Here is a 23,208-nt window from a genome sequence, read left to right as displayed (position 1 = left end):
AGTCTGCATGAGGGATCTTACTGTTTGTAAGAGTCATGTAAAAACTCTTGTATCAGCAAATCTTTGCATCTCCTCTCTTTCCCTCCAAAAGAGCATAACCCAGCTGACACAGGTAACTCACAGCTTTACGCTGAAGACGGCATGCGCCGCTGCCAGGATGCACGGAACAGGCGAAGTCATTGCCCTGATGGCATAGCAACCGCTGAAGTGAACGTCACTCCTTGCCTGGTGGCTTACTTAGTGTCACTCCAAGTTGATGTTCACTAGTGCGGTTCTAAGCCCAGAGTGTAAAACGTAGCAAGGGCTTTTTCTCTTCCTTTCTGTCTCTCCTGCTTTTTCTTCCCAGCCTGTGAGTTGAGGGTCCTTCCAAGAGGAAACCCCAAGCCTGATGGTACCGACTTTTCCCAGTAGGAAGGCGGGGGCCCAGAGGGGGCGGGGAGCGCTGTCACACCTCCGGTGCCCACCTGGGTGCCCGCTGCTGGCTGACTGCCTGCTGTGTGTTCAGGAGAGAGAAAGTTGTTCTCCTGGTAATAAACAGTAACAGTGTGATTTACGTGACCTTAAACTTCAGAGAATGAAGTCAAGTATGACACTAATAACAACGAGGAGGAGGGGGAACAGCTCTATCTGGACAGCGGAGACGAAGCTCCAGAGGCCGACAGGCAGGCTCCAGGCTCCGCCGAGGCAGGGGACACGGGGGCAGATGCTCCTGCCACCGCCGCTTCTGCCACCGCCGCCCCCGCCGCCGCCGCCGCCGTGGGAGCCTGTGCATCCTCCAGCCACCACCCAGGGACCAGCCAGCCTACCTGTGGGTTGGACCGTCCGGGGGAAGGTAGGGTCCAGGAGCCCAAAATCTATCCTGTGTCTGTGATGTGCTGTGGACAGAAATGACTTGATTCAAGTTTGGCTGAGATTCTCTCCTTTGTTCTGTTTTCCGTGGTTTTCAATCTTGTCCATCCACTTTTCTGTTTATGTTCTGGAGGAAACAGGTATGTTTTTTCCTAATAAAAATGGCCTCATCATAGTTTGTCACTATGTTACATGAAACATTATTTCAAAATAATGCTATTTGATATGAAACATACAAGTTTAATTTGTGTTTTAAAGTTTGGAGGTGGAGTTGGTCACTTTTATTCACTGACCGACGGTCTGGTTGGTACCTTCACCAGCTTTCCATGTGGTTAATGATCCGCCACTTCTGGCAGCTTCTACCCTACTCATCTCAGTGGAGGAGCCACCCTGGGCTCAGCCAGGCTGTGTGCCTCCGGTCCCCAAGGTCGCGCTCACCCCTCAGGTGCCCCAAAGCACGGTGCTCCCTGGCCTGGGGTTGCCCGGGCAAGCAGGGTGTGTCGGCCGGCCGAGTCCTGGATGGCCGGGCGTGTTTGCCACGGTCTCCTTTCATCCTCAGGATGTGAAAAAGGACCAGGAGTGGAACCACTGAAACCTGGGGTCCTGTCAAGAGTCAACCCCTATTCTGTCATCGACATCACGCCCCTCCAGGAAGACCAGCCGCCACCCCCAGACCTGGACGCCGAGGGGGAGGGTGGGGGCCTGCACGTGCCCAGCGGGTACTCGGTGCCAGTGCCCTGCGGCTATGCTGTGCCCTCCAGCCTGCCGCTGCTGCTGCCGGCCTACACCAGCCCCGTGCTGCCCGCCCCGCCCGCCGACCCTGCAGGTAGGGGGCCCTGAGACTGTGCCCCGGCTGCTCAGTGGGGACCAGTCAAGGAGAGACTCGGAGTGTTGTCTGCAGTGTTGTGGAGCAGCCTGGGCTCCGTCTCCACCCCAGCCTCCTTCCCCCAGACACCGCCACACCTTGTGCCTGCGGGCGGCACTGTCCACGTCGTGTGCCTCTGTGCCCTCGTGTCGTCCCTTTGCAGGCGACAGGCTCTCTGCCGTCAGACTGTCCAGCTGGAGCCCCGGTTCGTGGAACCAGGGCTGAGGGGAGGGACCTGGGAGAGCAGGTTGGTGTCCGGGAGAATCAGGAGGCTCCTTGAGAAGCGGCGGCATGGCGGGCAGGTGCAGGGAGACGGAGCCCGCGCCTGTGACAGGGCTGTCGGGCCCGGGTCCCCACGGGTCCCAGGTCTGTGAGGCTGTCACGAGGCACAGCGGCACCTCTGCTTAGCGGGGAGGAGCTGGCTTGCAGCTTCGAGGATGTGACGTGGCTCATGGAGCCGGTGTCCATCATCTCTGCAGATGCCCCTTGGCTGTGTTGCTTCAGCTTCAGCTGGTTGTGCCGGGCTTGGGTTTTCAGGTTTAAAAGGAGATTGTGTGTCTGCCCAAGTCACATGTTGAGACCTGGCCCCCGAAGTGATGGTGTCAGGAGGTGAGGTTCCGAGGGTGCAGCCCCGTGTGTAGGTTTAGCGCCCGATGGCACAGCCCACCGAGCCCCCAGCTCTCCTCACGGGAGGACACGGCGGGAATGTGGTCTGCAAGACGGAAGGGGCCTGAGCAGACGCTGGCGCCTTGACCTTGGACGTCCAGTCTTCAGGCCGTCGTCCGTGAGCCCTCAGGCTGTGGGGTTCTCTGGGGGCAGCGCCCTGCTGTCCTGGCTGAGGCCCTCAGGCAGCGGCTGCGTCTCCCCCGGTGTCCCCCGAGTCACGTGTCCGGGTTCGAGCGCAGCGGGTTCTGTCCAGGATGGGCCGGTGCTGGCGTCTCTGCTGAGCTGTCCCACTCTCACCAGGTCTGTTTCCCTGTTCTGTGTCAGGACACACATGAGGACCACCCCGGGCTAGACGTCCTGACGGCAGGAGCAGCCCCGGGGGACGGTGGCCTCTCAAACGTGCGTCAGGACAGACGTGTGTAAAGTCTGAGGAAAGCGGTTTTTTCCCGCCAAGTTAAGACAGCTGAGGGGAACACGCAGTTTGGTTATCAGATTTCACCAACTGTAGAACCTTTGACCCTTGAGAGTCTTTCGAGCTTGTCCTGTGGACACGTTTTCAAGTGAATCATAATTGCAGGTCCCCGTGGTGTTAGTTTTCGATTCTGGCTTGATTCGTTTGGGCACCACTGTTGCAGGCTGGTTCATGAGGCCTTTGGGTGTCAGTTTGCATCATCATCCTGTTTGGAGTACATTTTATCTAAAAGTCGAAGAGTGTAAACCTGTCAGTTGATCATCTTTACAATAAGATAAGCCTCTCACTGATGAGAAAGGAAAGTGCGAAACCATTTAAAGGGTAAAAAGCAAGTTCCCAGACGTGTCTTTCAAGCGTGAACAGTGTGCACTTTCCTCTCCTGGCAGAGACTCAGGAGGTGGCAGAAGACAGCCAGCTGAATTCCTTGAGTTCTGAGGATCCAGCAAACAGGTATCTTGCTTGTGTTCCGCAGGCGTTCTGAGTCCTGGACCTTCCCTGACGTGCCGAGTGCTGTGAACCCGAGCTCACTGCCGAGGCCCCTCCCCACCCCTTGGTCCTTCTGTCCACTGTGCCCTCTGCCCTCTTGCCCAGGGACCCCCAGATCAGGTCTTCCTGAAGCCCAGGACTCTTTCAGATGTTAATGTGACACTTTGTAGATAAAGAGAAACTGGGTTCACGACCAGATAGAGCTGGACAATGTGCTTGACCTTGTTAAGTTTCTCAAGAGTCCCAAGGGGGAGAAAGGATGTTTAATTTTGTCTGACCCGGCTTTCATCTGAAATCCTTGGAACTGATTTGATTACGGGTGTTTCTTTCATGCTGCTTGCCTTCACAAATGCTGCTTCATCTGCTTGAAATTACCAGGAAAATCCCTGCCTCCAGGCAAACTCCTGCTCACCCTCCAAAACCTAGCTTAACCGTCTCGTTTCATGAAGCCATCCTCCTCTGTGCTTCCAGAGCCGTGTGCACACACCTGCATTGTAATTGATTGCTTTGTGCTCTCACCGTTATCTCCTGTGTTCCTTTCTGCTACCAGACTGAATTCTTCAAATACAAAGACCAGGTTTTACCAAGTTCTAGAGGACCTACCGCCTAGCATGGCAGCGTGCTCGCTGCATGGTAGGTGTGTTTGCTTTTAAGCAACTATCGAGTTGTAATTCGTATACCATACTACATTTCACCTATTTAAAGTGGACCATCCTGTAGTTTTCAGTATATTGTATTATTCATTTTAAAAGTACGATAAAAATACATACCATAACGTTTGCCATTTTTAACCATTTTTAAGTGTAAAACCCAGTAGCATTAAATTCATTCACAAAGTCATACAACCATCACCACTCTCTGCCTTTGAAACATTTTCATCGTCCCGATCAGAAGCCCCGCCTTTCATGCCATAACCCACAGTGCCCCCTCTCAGCTCCCAAGGCCTCTGTTCTACATTCTGTGAACTTGCCTGTCCTAGGCACTCATATGATCTGAATCGTACAGTGCTCGTCCTTCCGTGTCTGGCTCATTGGCTTGGCATCGTGTGTCGCGGGCGATCCGTGCTGTAGTGTGTGTTGGAATCTCCTTCCTGTTGAAGGCCCGGTACCTTCCATTGTGCACACGTACCACATTTCGTTTCTCTTCTCGTCTCGACGGACACTGGTCCCTCCCACCTTCCAGCGGCCGTGCTAACGCTGCTGTGGACGTTGTGGACAGGTGTCTGTCAGGCCCTGCACACCCAGGAGTGGAGGCGCCAGGCCACATGGTGATCCTGCGTCTAACTTTCTGAGGAAGAGCCAAACTGTTTACCACCACAGCTGCACCATTCTTCATCCCACCAGACACATGTGAGGGGCTCTCAACATCCTGATGTTCTTGTGTGTGTTCTTTAAGTGAGGATCCAGACCAGAAGGAGGACAGCGCCCTGGCCCGCTGGGTTGCGGATCCGGCCAACACAGCCTGGATGGAGAGTGAGTACCACACCAGGGCCCCGGGACTGCGGGTGTTCGTCAGGCTCCGCTGCTGTTCTCCTGTCCTGTACCCATTCATCTGAAGCACCGACCGCCGCTGACTGCAGTTGCTTCCCCAGGCCCTGTGAAGCCGTGGCTTTGTCTCCCGTCAGCTCATCTCCGCTTTCTGCATCTCAGCACCCGCCTCGTCCTGGCTGATGGATTTATTCCAGTACTGATCTGTCTTTTGTCATAACAGTCAGAGATCTGGGGACGGAGGCACTAACAAGGCATTCTTTCTTGTGATCCCCAGTGAGATGCTTTCTCATGGTAGCATTTTGAAGAGGGTTGGTGGGTGTTTAGGCCAGCCCACAGACCAGATGGCGTGGCATGGCAGACCTTCTCTTCCACGTGTGGTGCAGAAAGCAGAACTAATTTTAGCCAGGCTTGCTTTTTAATTTTTTTTAAAGTAAGCTTGCTTTTCTGATTAGCCCTTTCACCATCCACTGGCTCACTAATGTCTGTGTAATTGTCTTATACGATTGACTCACCAGGTAGGACCATCTAAACATTCTCCTAATTATTAAATTCTCCCCTGGAATGTTTCATTTCTGTTTTAATTATGACATTGTCGAAACAAAGAACTCCGCAAATGTAGATGCTTCCGCGAGCGGGCTATTAAATCTGGATCATTACAGGATTAAATTATCATCTCGCTGTCCTAAAGCAATTTTATTTACAAAGTAGAAGCTGTCCGACTTTTTCTCCCATGACTCGTATTCATTAGTGGAATAATTGTATTTGAATGTGAGGTCTGTACACCAGTAGCCGCTCATGTGCTCTAATAGGGGTAGAAATACTGTGGTCGCAATCGAAACATATTATTTCGGGGCAGCAGGTGGCTCTGACTTGGGGTTTGACAGCAACACAAGAATATGCCGGGTCTTGGCCCTGTGTTTACCCCGGGAATGTGGGAAGGGACAGTGGCTGCATGTCAGAGAAGAGGGAGGCTGTATTTACCTGGTTTTGTCTCCTGTTGCTTAGTAACCGTCACTCTTGTGGGTTCCTGGATGGAGTGCACTGTAGTTCCTTTGGTCTACCTGCGGAGCAGGGAGCCCTCACAAATACGTACATGAGCTTCAAACAGTGTTCTCCTGTGGGACCCCTGAGTCAGGCACATGCAACGTCAGCCATGGAGGATCCCTCCTTTTTTTAAAAAAGAGAACACTTTAAACAGTTTCCTAGGATACTAATGTTTCATGTAGTAGCTTTAGAGGTTTTTGTCCTAAAAGTTACGCATCTTTATATGTGCACGTGGCTGCCTTGCATCTGCAGTCGCGAGAAACGAGATGACGCTGTCGGCTGATTCCTACTCAGAGCAGCAGTGAATTTATCCCTTTGTTTCTGAGACTACACGCCACCTTTGTGTGTTTTGCATGTCAGAAAACATTAATTGCAATGACTTTAAAATGTTTATAAAGATGTGTAATTGAACGCAAAACAAACAAAGAAAAAGGATACGTTGGCCTGGAGGCCATAAACCTCTTCCTGGAGATATTTCACAGCCGCTCCATGTAGAGCTGTCGTTCTTCCCCAGGAAGTGTTCCGCCATAAGAACAATGCCTGCACTCCGGTGGGGCCCCGCCAGTTACCATCCCTGTAAAACGAACTTCCGAGTGGCTGAAGCCTTGCCAGAGGCCGTGGGCCCCGTGAATGCAGACTGCTCTCCCTGCGTCTGGGTCAGTTTTAAAGTCTCTTTTCCTTTACTTCCAGATCCGGAGGAAGCCATTTACGACGATGTGCCAAGAGAAAATTCAGATTCTGAGCCAGGTTTGGTTTTGTCTGGAACTGAGTTTAACGGGCTGCAGTTTACCGGCTTCCTGCTGGATGGAAGCGGGCAGGTGGAGCCCCTAGGCCCACAGCCCCTGCGCGTCTGTGGTCGCGTTTTGTAGCGTTTCAGTGTCTTGTTGATGCTGTGGGGGTAGAACGCTGTGTGTGCACACCTGTGCGTGTGTTCACATCCAACCCTGGAGGTTGGATGACTATCTCCAACCTCCTGAAAGAAGCAGGAGGAGTTAAAGATGTAAAAATACAAATGGAAAGATAAGGCGTGGAGGCTGGGAGGTAGCAGGTGACACACAGGAGGTCACGGAAGAAGGGACTACTAAGAATTTTCTGGAATTACAGACGTAAGCTCCCAGATTATACAAATACAGATCCAAAGCAGGGTCACGTGTGAATGCACACAGAGGCGCATACAGCTGAGCCGGCCAAGCACAGCCCCACCGTGGCCATCGTAGCAGCAACGGGGGAGGAGCCGCCGCCACCGGGAGGAGCTGCAGCTCGGGAAGAACACATACTTCCTGACAGGCAGATGGTGTTCCCAAACTGCTAAAGAAAGTGCAGTGTTCTGACCCAGATTTCCACATCCGGCCAAAGTAGTGTCCCGTTAGAGAGACACAGGCAGCATCAGACACAGGTTGGGGAGCTGGACCGCCTGCAGAGCCTGGAGGAACGGGCCATGCTGCGTTTCATGGGGAAGGGGTGCTGAACCCACAGAAGGCAGCAGAGAGCAGTGACGGGTGACCCTCAGAGGTTGTTAGCTCAGACTTAGCGCCCCTGCATTCAGAAAGCCTGATGCCGAACGACCCAGATGGAAGGTCAGGCCGTCATGCCCAGCAAGCAGGCTGAAGCCCATCCTAGCCCGGGGGTGTGTCTCCAGGGCTCAGGTGTCTTCCAGCATGGGCTGGTTCAGTGTCGTTTCCCAGGGGACCAGGTGAATGACAGAAATCATATGCTTAGAAGGCAGTTGGTGCCAAAAACTCCTGACAGAACCTTCCAGCCTCATAGAGGACACATTCTTAAAATCGACAGCAAACTTCCTATTTAGAAGCATGGACTCGTTTATTCATCCCCAAAGTGTTCTGGAGGCGATCAGGTCCCCAGAGCTGCTACAGCCTCAGCTAACAGAGGCTGCCTCCCGAGACCCGGCAGGACGGGAGCCCTTCCAGCCTCTTTATAAACAAACCTACTGGATCTTTAAGTGTGCTCCTGGGCAGTTATTTAAGTGCCTGCTACAAGCAACATGGGGCCAAGGCCTAGTTTCTGTAAAGCCAGGCTTGAACTGCATTTGGGGATAATTGGTCCTCCCTGGTAGGCTTCTCCCAGCACAGACAGGATGATCTGGGGTCTCAAAAACCAAATGCCAATGGCAGGTGGCCCAGTAGTGGCGCTGCTGAAGGTGTCGGCCGTTCTGTTAGGCCAGGTGCCCCCTGTGCGGACAGCACCTTTGTCGTGATCTGGAGGCGTGAACAGACGTGCTCATCACTAATTTTGAAATGACTGATGTGATAAAGACATTTAAATGCAGTAATAGTTTATGGGCTTCCCCAGTTGTTCAGCGGTAAAGAATCTGCCTGCAAAGCAGGAGAACCAGGTTCGATCCCTGGTTCAGAAAGATCCCTTAGAGGAGGGCATGGCTACCAACTCCATTATTCTTGCCCGGAGAATCCCATGGATAGAGGATCCTGGTGGGCTGCAGTCCATGGGTTTGCAGAATCAGACACGACTGAAGTGACTGAGCATGCATGCATGCAACAGGTTATAGGTTTTATGGGCTAATTTTAGCACAGAAGCAGAATTCACGGTTGTTTGTAATATGCTTCACTTTCGTTCATATTTGATTATCATCTATCGGTGATCTGCCAATCCGTGTAATCTGTTTATATTCCACGTATCTATCTAAATATCTTTCCTTCATCAAAAGTTCTCTATGGGCAAGAAATCATTTGGTATAATCGTGGTGGCTTCTCACAGACCAGTGGTCCTCTGGATGTGGATGGGGCTGGGGGTTTGTCAGAGCTTTGTTGCCCCCGCCCATCACTGCCAGGGGTCTCCCCCTGAGGCCCCACCACTGTTCCTCCAAGCTCTTCCTGGGTGTCTCCTCCCCAGCTCTCAATGACGCTCTCACTCGACAGACATGCACAGAGTAGCCAGGAGTTCTGCACTTTAATTCTTCATTTGGTGTTTTTGCACTCAGATGAAATGATTTATGATGACGTGGAGAACGGAGATGAAGGCGGCCACAGCTCTCTCGAGTACGGGTGGAGCTCCAGCGAGTTCGAAAGCTACGAGGAGCAGAGCGACTCGGAGAGCAGGAGCGGGGTCCCCCGCTCCTTCCTGCGCGGCGACCACAGGAAGCAGGCAGGTGTCCTGTCTGTGTGCTGGGGGACAGCGTGCTCACACGGGCGTATGGCCAGAACTGGAAGGGGTTGCCTTGTTCATGTCGTCTTTACATAATTGTTTTCTAAGATGTTGATGTGTAATTTGAGGAAAGCACCTGATGTTAGCAAAAGAGAAGAGGCCCCTTATCTCATACAGTACAGTCCTGGCAGGTTGGGAAAATGAAATTTACATAAATGGAATCCCTCAACAGGCCCCGAGCGAGCTCCTTGTCTTGAGCATTCAGGAAGTAAGGAGGCATTCCCTGGCCGTCTGTGCTGTGTACACACAGTGCTGCTGGTGCGCAGCCGGCTGTGTGGAGAGCCAGGCTGGTGGACACAGCGCAGCCCGCTGTCCTCTACGGGATGTTGTGGTCCTCGGCGTTCTGAGCACAAACAGGAAGAAGTAAAAATAGGTGTTATAGAGGATGTTACAGGACAAAGGCCCCACCCCACTGGGCACTCTCCTCCCTTAGCGGGACAGTCCTGAGACCAGGTCCGGGTTGAAGGAGTGGATTCCGGGCTGATGCCAGGGCCAGCGGGTGTAGGTGGGGACCGGAGTGCTGCTCACTGAGGGGCCTGGTGGTCAGTGGTGACTGGCCATCCCCACTGCTGTGTCGTTGGCGTTTGGGCTGTTGGTGAAAGAGGGATTTGTACAGCCATCCACGGTCATGTCCAAGGGCGCTCTGTGCTCTGTGTGACACGGTTGACATGCAGGCCGCACGTGGACAGAGGCTGCGGCCAGTGCCTCACGACGCAATCGATAAACCACCATGAGTCACGGCCGCCTGAGGCCCTATAACCAAGCTGGTGGGCTCCTGGAGTGGCCTCCATGTGTGTGGCTTATAGGTCATTCCGGGCACTAGGGTTCACCGGGTTCTGTAACCTCATCCTGAAACTTAAGAAGGCTCTACCAACTGCTGGTGGTCAACCCAACTGCCTGATGCTTACGTCTGTATGTATTTTTGGCCACATGGCTTGCAGGATCTCTAGTTCCCCCGACCAGGGATCAAGCCCATGGCCCCTGCATGAGAAGTATGCTGTCTTAACCACTGGACCGCCAGGGAAGTCCCCCAACTACTCAACATTACTAACAAGCTTTTCCAGGAACCTGGCTCTTGTCTGTCACCAGAGTTATTACAGCGGAGACTTAACCAGGAATTGAAGTTACAGCTGTAGTTTTAATCGCAGCTGGTGACTAAGGTGACACTTGGCTTGTTCTAGCTGAGCCCAACGTTCCAGATTTAAATGGAGGTTTTCAGTATGGTGCTGGGGCCTGATTTCAGCAGGATGAAACACCCAGTGGGGGCCTTGGAGAGCGGTTAAGAAACTCCTAAATTTTGTCTTCAGTGGGCAGGGGGTTAGTGCAAACCGGCTTGGTCCAGCGATGGCCCGTGAGCTGCGAGCACAATTTCTGGGCAGAGACTCTGCCCTCCTGGCTGTCCAGGCGAACCCGTGCTCCCAGATGCACCACGTAACATGCCGGAGGGGGTCGGGCGGCCGCGAGCGCAGAGCCCTCACAGGGGCCAGTCGGCAGCGTCCTGGGACAGGACAGGTGATGCTGTAACAAGTCCCTAGTTCCCTAGTTTAAAGAGTCACGTTTCAAAACCTGCCAAAGAAGACTGATCTCCCAGACAGTCTCAGATTGGATCAGAAATTGCCCAGATGTCCTTGTCTGGGGAACATGGGACACGCTCACTAAGGCGCAGGCCTTGGGTTGCACGTTGGAGACGTCTGTGATGATGCGAGGACAGAGTTTTTGAGACCTCACCCCATCCCTGGGAGCTGCAGAGGAAGTCACGTCAGTCTGGAGGCTTAAAAGTTTACGTGGCTGTTACCAAACCATGCCCCTTTCAGTGTTGAACTCAAATTTCTTCTGCTTTGGTGCTGACATAAAGAAATAATTTTATATGTATTTCTACAGTTTGGGTCATTTTAAATCCACTAAAATGTAAACGCATGCTGGTCCCCAGATTTTTCTGTGCGTTTACTTGCTCTGGTTCAGCACAGAGGAGTCTCCAGCCTGGCTCACTTGGAGTCTGCCCTCTGCTGACATGTTTTACTCACTTGTGTGTTTATTTCCCGAGAGCCGGAGGGCTAGGACGGGGGGCCCGGGGCAGGAGGACGTTGGTGCGTGAACGTCACCCACCAGATGGGGCTCAAGTCCGCTCAATGTAAGACTGCCTGAAAGCGCCGGGAAGAGCGTGTTGTGAAAAGCTTGTGTCTCTTTGTGCTGTAGCTCTCCCATGACCTAACCCGCTTAAAGGAGCACTATGAGAGAAAGATGAGAGAGTTGATGGCAAACACGGTGGGCGCGGTAGAGATTCAGCAGCTAAAGCACAAACATGAACTGAAGGTGTGTGGTTCCCGCTGGAAATGCTTCTGCAGAAGCAGACTGTTGTTTAATGAGCAAGCTCACATCTGAGCTGCGGCGGTTCTCACGGTGCGGTCCAGGGGACCCCAGGGCCACCCAGACAGTGGATGGGCTCTGTCATTTCCGGGACCTCCTTTGCCTCCGTCCTTCCTGGCTTAATCCTCTGACTCCACACCAGACTCGAGGCAGGTTCCCCCATGTGCAAACCAATGCACTTTTTTTGTTGTTTTGGAAAACATAGTAACTTATCATAAAATGTTACTGGCTAAGATAAAGGTAAATAGTTTTGTTGTTGATAAAATTAATATTTAAAAAATATTCAACATTTTTTCTCAATTTTGACTCCTTAGACAATAAATACAGACAAACGCACCAGGTAAGCCGAAGCCCTCTGGGCTGCTTGGTGACTTTGTAAGCGTGAAGGGCTCCTGAGACCGCAGAGCTGAGAACTGCTGGCTTGAATGTCGTGGCGTCTGCTGTCTGAGATGGTTTTTAAAAGAGCACTGTCAAGTAACTTCACTTCAACTGGATTGCCGTCCTTCTGACGTTTGTCATTTGTTCAGGTGTTGACAGGCACTTGCCTGAGGCAGGTGTTCATTCAGAAACGTCCCTGTAAATGCCACCGCTGTGTGCTCCACGATTTTCAACTCAGGAGCGAAGCCCCCGGAATCATAGCATCTCCTTTGGCTCGGCATCAGGCTGGTCCCTGGGCAGGAAACAGGTGGCAGCCCCGGGGACAGTCGGAGGCCGGTGGGTGTTTCCGGGCAGTGCAGGGCGGGGTGTGAGGGAGACTGGCTCAGCAAAGAGATGGACACACTCAGGAAAGGACAGTGGGAAGTGCTGTGAGCGGCAGACTGGGACCACTTGTCCAGGGCGGCCACACACCTCTCCTACGCTGGCGATTGGGACCCGGCGTATGGCTGGTGGCCGTGGGGCCCCGGTCAGCTGTTGCCTCCCCATGGACCCCAGCACCTGTGTGGCTTCGCTCGGAGGGAGCATGGACCGAGCCGGGTCGTAGGCCGTGTCTGGCAGGAGGAGGGAAGATCCAGGGAGACTGTGGGGAAGGAGCTAAGGGGAGGCGCCCGGCAGCTGAGCAGTCGGGTGCACCAGCAGGGTGCAGGCACCGTGGAGAAGGGGGTGGCCAGCTGCCGTCCACGGTGGTCTCCGGACGTGGCCAGGTTTGGTTGAAGGGGTGCAGGAGCGGAGGCAGAAGTGGCTTGGCCATGTTTGACCTGGCGAAGGCGGGTGGTGGTGGGGTACAGGACACTGGGGTTGGGGTTGGCCAGACAGCATGACCTGGGCTTGGTTTCCGTCGAGTTGGCTAGGAGGCCAGGCGCACATCAGGGAGGCCGGCTAAGGCGCAGGGACAGAGGGGAATTGGGCTGCAGGTATGCGCATCCAGCACTAGACTGGCGGCCCCAGGAGTGGGTAACCCGCAGGGGCATGGCTCTTAATCTGGGGCGCACATTGGGCTGAACTGCTGGGTCAGCCGAGCCTCAGCCCCCAAGAGCCCCTCGGCCGGTGGCACTTTGTACAGATGCACAACCAGGTGGTGGCCCTGGAGGCCTGGCACTGAGATGCCCCAGCCGCAGGCGCGGGGGGTGAGCTTGCAGGTGTTGAACAGCCGCCACCCCCCGGGGAGGATCACAGGAGGACGGGTAGGGAGGCATCATGGATGGACTGAAGGGGTTTGTGTTGTAAGAGGCCATCTGGGTTTTCTCTAAACAATAATCACTTGGTGCCGGATGGCCGGTACTGCCAAGATAAGCTTCCAAAGGACAAGAAAAGTGGATAAAACTCAGGGCACATGGCTGGGCACTTTGAGCACTGGTGGCCAATCTAAGTACTGTGCCAGGACCTGCCCCCGGGAATCAGGGTGAGCACGCTCCCCTGTGGTGGGCGGTGGTCTTCCTGACTCTTCAGTCCCCGCAGAGCAGGGGCTTTGCCGGTCCTTCCTGCGGGCTGGCCATCTCTCTGTCCACATCCTGGCAGGTATTCCCACAGGCGCAGTGGGTTCTGGGAGTGGTCAGTATGAAGAGCCTGTGAGCCGCCAGGCTGGGCGGGGGAGTCTCCCCTGTATCCTGTGATCTGCCCTTTAACCTCGGGCAAACCCCCTGACGTCCGTGCCCTCAGTTTCTCCACACCCAGGCGTCTCCAAAGCTCTTGGCAAGTGTTTGTAATAAAAACGAAGGTCAACTTTTAAACACCGAAGGACACATTTTAAAAACTATGCTAAGAAAGGGCTCTTTTTTAGAGTCTCTTTTTCCTTTTTTTTAAACCAATGAAAGCAAAACAGCCCCAAACCACCTCCCTATCCCCCCACCACCCCACAACAGCCAAGAAAGCTCTCCCAGATCAAAAAGCCAATTTCAGATGATGTTTCAAGACCAGACTACTTGACAGTATTCTTTTAAAATGGATTAAGAGCAAGGAGGAGTTTTCACCGAACTGCCCCGCTCACCTGGTCCCCCTTCCCTGCAGATGCAGAAACTGGTGAGGGCTGCGAGAGAGGGCACCAAGGACGGGCTGGAGAAGACAAAGGCTGCCGTGAAGCGGGGACGCTCCTTCATCAGGACCAAATCCTTCGCCTCTTCAGGTGTGTTTCCTCACTGGGTCCCCTCCAAGCGGGCACTGGGTGGGGAAACTCTCTCCCCGCAGCAGAAAGTGGGGGCATTCTCCCAGGTGGTAGATTTCGCCACCCCCAACCGGTTCCTCCCAGCAGTCGGGTGATGGGGGTCCCTTGCTGTCACTCCCGGAGCCCCTGGGTTCTCAGGATGGTCGTTCCATCATAGAACATGATCACGGGTGTGCTCACCATGCTGGGGCCCCTGGGCGCGTTTCCTGTCCCTTCTGGACTGTGGCGGAGCAGAGAGGCTTGGATCACGATGCTGTGTGCTGGTTTTTTAAAGCTCCTCTGACAGTTTTCTGAATTAGAAAATCTCAATATTACCTGAAAATTCCCATGTTTTTCTGGTTTCTAGCCATTCTGTGGATTCTTTAGATTACTCAGCTGCATCTAAGTTCTTAGGAATGAATTTAGTTCTGGTCTAAAATTTCTGATGTGGGGGGAGTTGTGCTTTATCAGAGTTCCAGTGAGAAAGGCGGAAAGTCAGGAGGCTGCTGAGCCTGCCTTTGGCTTTACCTGACTGTGGAGTGATGGTTCTGAGTAGCTCAGAACTGCCTTTCTTTGCTTCTGACTTTGGTTTATGTTACAGATTCAGAAACTGAAATATGTGTTTCTACTCTGCCATCTAGGTGTTCAAATGACACCTCTGCCTTTTTGAAGTTAGATTTCAAGTATCAAAAACTTCAAATATTGACAAACTCTGTGTTCCCCTTGTGGGAGGGGCTATTTTCTGGGTTTGTTAAAGCTTCACTTGACTCATCGCTGGGTGGGAAGGACGCTTGGGGCTGAGGTGTCTGCCAAGGGCGCCACTCTGACGGCAGCTTTACTGCCCTGCAGTGTTATAAACGCCCCATTTCAACATCAGACTAGCACGCTCTGTCTTCCTTTAAGACCACAGATCCTGTCTTGAAGAGGAGCAGAACGTGTTCATCGACGTGGACTGCAGGCACCCCGAAGCCATCCTCACCCCGATGCCGGAAGGCTTGTCTCAGCAGCAGGTAGGGCTTGGGGCGGGGCTGGCACGGCAGGGCTACGCTGACCTCTCCGTCCGCCTGGCCTCGGGCCTCCCTGTCCTTAAATACGTTAGGTGTCCCCGCTGTGTGGTTGTGAGCACGCGTGGAAGGTCTGCTTCTTTCTGACTCACTTATGCTCATTCATGTTGACGGTCAAGAGACCAGGTGTGAGTGTGTGAAGAGTCTGTGCGATGGTGAGGTTAGAATACAGATTTCCAGTAACTCCTGAACTTAGCCAAATGTAAACGAGTTTCTTAATCGCTGAACATAGGTAGCAGAGGGGGAAAAGTTCAGTGGTTTCCATTGACTATGGTTGGGTGAAAGGGGAGGAGGGCGTGAGGGGCGAGGGCATGCCCCAGAGCCGGGGGCCTTCGGGGGAAAGGGTTGCTGGTCCTGCGGGCATGTGACTTGAGTCTTCCCACATGGGCAGCATGGTGCAGTTCATGGACGCTGAGAGAGACGACCGACGGCCTAGGGAGATGACAAAGCTGGACAGACGTAGGCGGGCAGTTAGGGGATGGTCGACATAGACGCACGCATCGCACACATGAAGCGCACGCATGAAGCGCACGCATGCGTATGGCGTGCAGACCATGAAAACCCTCCGCGGTCAGTTCAGAGTCCGACAGGAAAGGTGGCGGGCTGCCGCGAGGAGACGGTCAGCGACCGTCGGGTGAGGGCGCGGCCGAGGCGAGCGGGCTTGTGCTCGGGAGGCCGTGCGCGAGTGCGTGAAGAGGCTGTGTGCAGGAGGCGCGTAGGTAGGGAAGGCATGCATGATGAGGGCTTGCGCGAAGAGGGGAGGGCGCGAGGAGGCCGTGCGTGAGCAGTGTGTAAGCGCCGCCTCCGGACAACGCCCCGTCAGCCGTGCGTGGATTGGGAAGCCTGAAGGGGGTGGGGACCTGCCCCGGGCGTGCTGTCCACATGCCGGGGTTGACTGAGGGGTGTCCTAACCTGCGGGGGCCCTCCAGTCGGGGCAGATTTGGGGTTTTATCTTAATTTTCCATTGTTTTGATACAAATTCCAGGCCCTTTGACCTGATGCATCAGAGTCATCTCAGGACTTAAGCAGAGTATTTAATACCTGGGTTCAGTTCAGTTCAGTCGCTCAGTCGTGTCCGACTCTGCAACCGCATGAACCGCAGCACGCCAGGCCTTCTTGTCCATCACCAACTCCTGAAGTTCACTCAAACTCATATCCATTGAGTCGGTGATGCCATTCAACCATCTCATCCTCTGTTGTCCCCTTCTCCTCGTGCTCTCAATCTTTCTCAGCATCAGGGTCTTTTCCAATGAGTCAGCTCTTTGCATCAGGTGGCCACAGTATTGGAGTTTCAGCTTCAGCATCAGTCCTTCCAATGAACACCCAGGTCTGATTTCCTTTAGGATGGACTGGTTGGATCTCCTTGCAGCCCAAGGAACTGTCAAGAATCTTCTCCAACACCACAGTTAAAAAGCATCGATTCTTCGGCGCTCAGCTTTCTTTTATAGTTTAACTCTTACATCCATATACGACCACTGGAAAAACCATAGCCTTGACTAGACAGAGCTTTTTTGACAAGTAATGTATCTGCTTCTGAATATGCTGTCTAGGTTGGTCATAACTTCCTTCCAAGAAGTAAGCGTCTTTTAATTTCGTGGCTGCAGCCACCATCTGCAGTGTTAGATCCCCCCAAGTTCCCAGATATTCTGACTCCAGACTTGAGACAGTGTCTGGGACTCTGAATCTGACCGTCTATAGTTTGGGGGCAGGATCTAGAGCAAGGGGTCTGTGGGCTTATAGACACATCTGTGTGTGCTTTGAAGCATCCGCCCTTTAAACCTGTCACTCTGTTCCTCAGGTGTCCCTCAGGGTTGGTTTTTGCCTCCATCTCGTCCTGTGGAAAGGAGTCACGCTGACGCAGCCAGGCGCGGCTTCTGCCACCAGGTGGTGCCGCGGTTCCTGGGACGAACATCCCACTGCGCAGCTGGGGGTGGGGAAGAGCAACCTTGCTATGCTTTTTACGCTCTGCTTCCCGTGTACTGGCAAAACCAACTTTCCTAACTGTGTGTCACCTGGACAGAAGTGCCAAGTGTCGTCCCTGGTCTCCAGCAGGCACCTTGGGGCCAGAAGCTTGTGCTGGCATGCCCTCAGGTCGTGGGAACAAACCCCAAAGTGATGTCACTACTTGAAGTGCAGGCGTCTGAGATCTGAGGGGGCGGGGGCTGCTCCTGAAACGACTTTGGTGATTCACTCGCTGCGCTTCTAGCCTTGAAGGCTTTGAATGGCCTCAGAACAAAACAGATCTACACCTCCACCTTCCAAGAGCTTTTAAAAAAAACTTTGGAATAATGATTTTAGATAAGTGTTGCTAATACGGTTCTTTGGGGGAAGAACGGAAAGTTTTTTTTTTTCTGAACTTAATATGTACACGGAGTATATATTAACCCCATGTAGCTCCACGCTGGGCATGCAGAGCACACAGTCAGTTCATTTTTATTGTATGAGTGAATGAAATTGTTATTAATGCCATGATTTTGCTATGTTGCTCGAGTTGTGGTTTATAATTTGTTGTTTTTAAAAAACAACAGAATTGTAGTGATGGGGAAGTATGTCTTATGCCCATCATGGTAGATCGTTAATATATTTTAAGGCCTTGGGAGGTTTCACTTACGTACTGTTTTGAACACGGAGAAACTTCATCAATAAGCCTCAACAGAAGTTAAATCTGTTTGCTGTGTTTTCCGAGGCAGTTTTTAACCATTGTGTTTTCAAACTCCCAACAGGTCGTAAGAAGGTACATTCTGGGCTCGATCGTTGAAAGCGAGAAAAACTACGTGGATGCTCTTAAGAGGATATTGGAGGTACCCAAATATCACACTGTTTTGTCTTTTATGAATTATAAAATACTCAAATTTGCCAAGTTCTTAAACGACTCTGAGAGTTGTGCCTATGCATTGACATCGAGAGTCATGCGGTTTATTTGGACACACGTGTAATTATAGGGCGAGCTTCTCTGTGTTCCTTGTGGAACCTGAGAAAAGCCTGGGCCGTGCTTGTTGGTCTCTGCCTCAGCAATATGAGAAGCCGCTGTGGGAGATGGAGCCCAAGGTGCTGAGTGAGAGGAAGCTGAGGACCGTCTTCTTCCGGGTCAAGGAGGTGCTGCAGTGCCACTGCCTGCTCCAGATCGCGCTGGCCGGCCGCGTGGCTGAGTGGGACTCGGTGGAGATGATCGGAGACGTCTTCGTGGCCTCGGTAACGGGGCTGGTGCACGTGGAGGGTCTGCAGGGCTCCCTGGGCTCCAGGGCCCCCTCCCTTCTTCCTTGGATGCCTCAGGGTGGGTCTCCTGTTGGTGCAAGCCCGGCTGACCCTGGCTGAGCCTGGACGGACACTGCGTACCTCCCATGGAGGCTGGTCTATGGTCAGGAGGCTCTGCGCCCTTGTGTGCACCTGGGGAAGGATGTGGAAACATCACAGGCCCAGGTGCCCCGATGCGTCTCAGACCACACAGTGTCATCTCCATGTCAGGTCAGGAACCCAGGACATCCACACACCGAGGCGCCCGACCTTCTGTCCACAAAGTGCCGGTCAGCAGCAGTTTAAAGGAGGACGTCTGTGCTTGTCATCTTTATATGACTGTAGTCAGGAACTTTCTTAACTGACAGCCAAACTGCCACGGCTTTGAGCTAGGAAGCACTGAAGTACCCTGGGGTCAGCAGAGTAAGAGCCACAGACTCCTAACAAGTCTGCTTAAAGAAAAAAAAAATCACTCTTAGTCATAATGAAGTTTATTCCGTGAAAAGAGCACGGTGACGGAGAGGTTGCTGTTAGTGCAGGTTTCGCTCTTTCACCCTAAGCTTGGCAAGGAGGCAGTGAACTCTACGTTACTTTCATTTCTCGATTTTCTCTTGTGTTACAGTTTTCCAAATCCATGGTGCTGGATGCTTATAGTGAATATGTGAATAATTTCAGCACAGCTGTGGCAATCCTTAAGAAAACGTGTGCTACAAAACCTGCTTTCCTTGAATTTTTAAAGGTAAATACTTTAAAATTTTTTGTTTTTTAACATCCTTTTGGCCTTCTGATGCAAAGAGCTGACTCACTGGGAAAGACCCTGATGCTGGGAAAGATTGAGGGCAGGAGGAGAAGGGGACGACAGAGAATGAGATGGCTGGATGGCATCACCAACTCAGTGGATATGGGTTTGGGTGGACTCTGGGAGTTGGTGATGGACAGGGAGGTCTGGCGTGCTGTGGTTCATGGAGTCGCAAAAAGTTGGAAATGACTGAGTGACTGAACTGAACTGAACTGATAACAGGTTCGATGCCAAGTACTTTGTAGTGAAATTTTACCAAGTTTCCCCTCTAAATGTATAACGTTATTTATTGTAATGATTTTAGCACTAATGGGATCCTCGTTATTGGATCAGTACCAGAAATAAAGATGAATTTTTAGTGGTGAAGTAGCTTCTTGAAAACCACCTTTGTCTGCACATCCTTAGAAGGATGCAGCCAGATGGGTCGAGGCGGAGACTGCAGACCAGACCCCAGACCCAGGCCTGGCTGCTGCTGGTGACCTCAGGGTCAGGCTCTGGGATCTGGTCAGAGGGCCCCTTGGTCTCCAGGGTGGGCAGGGAGCAGACCCCTGAGGATGAGCCCCACGGAGCTGGAAGGGCTCCGGGGTCTGCCCCTCCTCTGACCCTGGGGTGCGCCCCACCCTCCCGGGAGTGGCTGCGGGAAGCCGTGGAGGTCCCTGGTGGGCACTGTGGGTCGTGTGCGCTCCTCCCCGGGGCTGCGTCCCGCAGGCGAGTGGGCAGGTGGGCGGTGTGGTCTGAGCTGGGGTGACGGGCCTTGTCTCTGCAGCAGTGTCAGGAGTCTAGCCCTGACCGAGTCACACTGCACAGCCTGATGACGAAGCCCATCCAGAGGTTCCCGCAGTTCATCCTGCTGCTCCAGGTGAGGCACCCGCCGCTCCTTCGGGTCCTCGGGGGGATGGCAGGCTCTCAGCCCCGCTTCATCCTCCAGGTCGCTTATGTCAGGGCGGGCCTGGGGCGGGGGGCGGCGGGACCAGGGAGGGAGGGCAGTCTGCGAGGTCTCCAAGGTGACAGCGCCCGGCTCGTAGATGGCCCTCTCAGAACCTGACTCGGAGTCTGGAGCTGGGTGCCTGGGTGCAGGAGGTGACCGCACTGTGCCCCTGCGGGGCCCTCCCTGTGCCCCCCAGGCAGATGGCACTCAAAGCCCAGTACTAGGACTCACGCCTGGAAAGGAGATCGAGCGTCTGTGGGTCCCCTCGCCACGCTGTTGCTGAGACCTGCACCCTGACCATTACCAGGGCAGAAGTTCCTGAGGTCTCGGCGAGCCGGTGGTGGGGTCCTTCCCTGGAAACGCGATCTTGTTTCCCTTCCCACCCCCGATTAATGAGTCAATTTTGTGTTTGCAAAAGGAGCTTCGAATGTTCAGCCAAAGCATGATTCACTGAGTTGGTTGTCCTTTCCCAGGGCTTATTTTATTCCCCAGAAGCAGCGGTGCCAGAACCCTCCTCTCCCCCGCCCATGCTGGAGCCGTGCGATGAGGGGGCGGGTGTGCCTGGTGACCATCTGCCCCCTACCCGGCCTCACGTGTCAGCCTCCCCCTGCCTTTTTTCTCCTGAAGGACATGCTGAAGAACACGCCCCGGGGACACCCTGACCGGCTGCCCCTCCAGATGGCGCTGACAGAGCTGGAGACGCTAGCAGAGAAGCTGAACGAGAGGAAGAGAGACGCCGACCAGCGCTGTGAAATCAAGCAGATAGCAAAAGCCATCAACGAGCGGTACCTGAACAAGGTGGACGCTTTTCTGCTCTGTAGGCTGTTTCTGCTTGTGCTAATGAGCTGTGGCTCTCTGAGCCACTTATTATTAATCCCCTGGGACCTTGGTGGCGCATCTCTCTGGGCCCAGAGCTGCTGACCAGGGTCCACAGAGAGCCCCTGGGTCGCACACCCTGGAAAGCGCACACAGAGCCCACCTGGTCTGAGCACTTTTCCTGGAAAGCGGCTCCTAGGCTGACCAGGTCCTCGGATGGACCCAGAGCCCAGGGAGGGTTAAGAGTCGCTCTTCTAGCTGAATTTTACTTTCAAAACGCAACGTTCTTAGTCCTGCTTGAAGCATGGATGTCCACAGAAGCATAGGCAGTCACACATGGTCTTACCTACCTCGTCCATGCTGGACCAAGCTGCATAAGTCATGCAGAAGGGACCCAGAACTCAGTGTAAAGGCGGCTCCTCTGCAGAGCTATGTCTCAGCTTCGTGTTTACAAGGTCGTGTTCCTGCCACGATAATCCGGTTTCACCTAGGCTGTGCCATTTTTATTTGAAGCTCTTGTTTGCAGGAAGCAGTTACTGGATATGAGCCGTGTTGAAGAATTACGTATAATAGTCTCTGTTGCTACAGTCACCTTTGTTTCTGTCAGCAGGGGTCCTTTCCTACCGGATACAGACACCTAATAATCTAACTGCAAGCACTTTATGGTCGTACATTTTAAGCTCAGGTTTATAAGCAGAAAGTAGCGTTCACAGATGTTCTCAGCAGGGTTCGTGTTGTTTAAAGTCCTGCTTCCCCGTGGTACCCGAACATGTGGGAACCCAGGGCAGCCGGCGTGCTCTGAGAGCGGTATCACTGATGGGTGAGTCAGCAACATTCAGCTTCGTCCCCGTGAGGTTGGCCAGCCGGGGTGGGTGTCTGGCCCAGGGATTCCTGGTTTCCTGCCAGGCTAAAGCGCTAAAATAAGTCTGCCTCCTGCATGAGTTAAGTCATTTTACCATTGAACCTGAAGCACCTTTCCTTTGGAAACAAAGAGTGTCTTGTTTGGCTCAGACAAGTTAACACATGGCCAACCACGAGCAGTCAGGATGTTACGTCACTACGATAGCCTTTGGGAGAAGTAAAAGCAGAGAATAAAGACTCCCACAGACTTTCCAGGTCGAGACGGCGTCCTGAGTAAAGCAAAGGTGGGGGTGACCATCCCTGAAGACTGGAGTGTGTATTCTGAGGAGTCATTGAAAGAGAAGGGTTGCAGTGAATGACACGGGAAAATAAGTGAGCCTTCTGTGGCTGAGTCAGCATATCTTGGCTGGAGAAACTGTGCTCGAGGAAGGAAGTTAGATTCCCGCCACTGTTTAGATTAATTTAAAAAAATTGCAAGACTTCTCTGGTGGTCCAGTGGTTGAGATTCCACCTTCCAATGTGGGTGGTGTGGGTTCAGTCCCTGGTCAGGGAGAGAAGATCCTACATGCGGCAGGGTGCAGCAAATAGTAAATAAGTCAGTTAAAAAAGAATAGCATGGTTTTAAGGGAAAGGAAAAATGTTTTTAAAAGAGCCACTTTCTGAGCTCTATGCTGTACATGCACAAAGTGTGGTTGGAAACACAAGGTTTCTCTGTAAAGAAAAGAGAATCTATAAAACTTGGACACTATCTGCTCATGTCTCTCATGAGGCTTCTTTCTCATCTCTTTTCTTTTCCTTGATGGATTTTGAATACCTAGCTTCTAAGCAGTGGCAGTCGCTACCTCATCCGCTCTGACGACGTGATAGAGACCGTCTACAACGACCGGGGGGAGATCATGAAAACCAAGGAGCGCCGGCTCTTCATGCTGAACGACGTGCTCATGTGCGCCACGGTCAGCACCCGGTGAGTGGGCGGCTGGGGTCAGCCCGCGCGAGCTCTGTGGTCACGGGCGGAGCAGGTGGCGTGTCCCCTTCCCGCGGACACTGTACAGAGCCCAGCTGGTGAGCATGTCGGGGGTCTCTGTGGCGTCTCCCGGGAAGAGAGGCCTGGAGACGCATCCCCGTGGTTGTCGCTGAAACCAGGGCCCCCGCTTCTCACAGCGCTTCCCACGACAGCAGCGCGGTGACGTCGGGCCAGAGGTACCTGCTGAAGTGGAGCGTCCCGCTCGGGCAGGTGGAGGTGGTCGAGTACGGCGCCGGCGAGGGCACGGCAGAGGGCGGCCGCTGTCCCGCGGGCCCTGCACCTGAGAACCTACTGGCAGCCGGTGCCAAGTCCCGTGAGTGATGCTTCCGGGGCTGAGGCAGGAGGCATGGGTGTCGCGGTCCTTACGGGGGATGTGTGGGGAGTGTGGACACACGCCAGCTGGCGGCTCATCTCTGAGCGGTCCCCTTTAGGAGTTGGGAATGGGGGCCTGCCCTTGGGATGTCATCAGTCTTTCTGATCCCCAT

The 23,208-nt window shown here is 53.4% G+C and overlaps 1 protein-coding gene across 1 annotated transcript in view; it reads left to right on the top strand.

Annotated features, from left to right (window-relative positions):
* The window catches only part of ARHGEF10 (Rho guanine nucleotide exchange factor 10), a 62,349-nt gene that overhangs the window by 15,510 nt on the left and 23,631 nt on the right, over positions 1-23,208 (top strand). Inside the window, exons 3-18 of the mRNA XM_068970311.1 lie at positions 572-832; positions 1,409-1,675; positions 3,239-3,302; positions 4,734-4,810; positions 6,563-6,619; positions 8,829-8,992; positions 11,249-11,365; positions 13,865-13,979; positions 14,901-15,007; positions 17,785-17,862; positions 18,074-18,253; positions 18,918-19,034; positions 19,861-19,953; positions 20,650-20,820; positions 22,518-22,663; positions 22,861-23,036. Of these exons, the coding sequence (XP_068826412.1) occupies positions 572-832; positions 1,409-1,675; positions 3,239-3,302; positions 4,734-4,810; positions 6,563-6,619; positions 8,829-8,992; positions 11,249-11,365; positions 13,865-13,979; positions 14,901-15,007; positions 17,785-17,862; positions 18,074-18,253; positions 18,918-19,034; positions 19,861-19,953; positions 20,650-20,820; positions 22,518-22,663; positions 22,861-23,036 (2,190 nt within the window). The remainder of the gene's footprint in view (positions 1-571; positions 833-1,408; positions 1,676-3,238; positions 3,303-4,733; positions 4,811-6,562; positions 6,620-8,828; positions 8,993-11,248; positions 11,366-13,864; positions 13,980-14,900; positions 15,008-17,784; positions 17,863-18,073; positions 18,254-18,917; positions 19,035-19,860; positions 19,954-20,649; positions 20,821-22,517; positions 22,664-22,860; positions 23,037-23,208) is intronic.

This window comes from Capricornis sumatraensis, chromosome 4 (genome assembly GCF_032405125.1).
Source record: "Capricornis sumatraensis isolate serow.1 chromosome 4, serow.2, whole genome shotgun sequence".
Lineage (NCBI taxonomy): Eukaryota > Metazoa > Chordata > Mammalia > Artiodactyla > Bovidae > Capricornis > Capricornis sumatraensis.
This window is presented reverse-complemented; position numbering and strand designations above follow the sequence as displayed.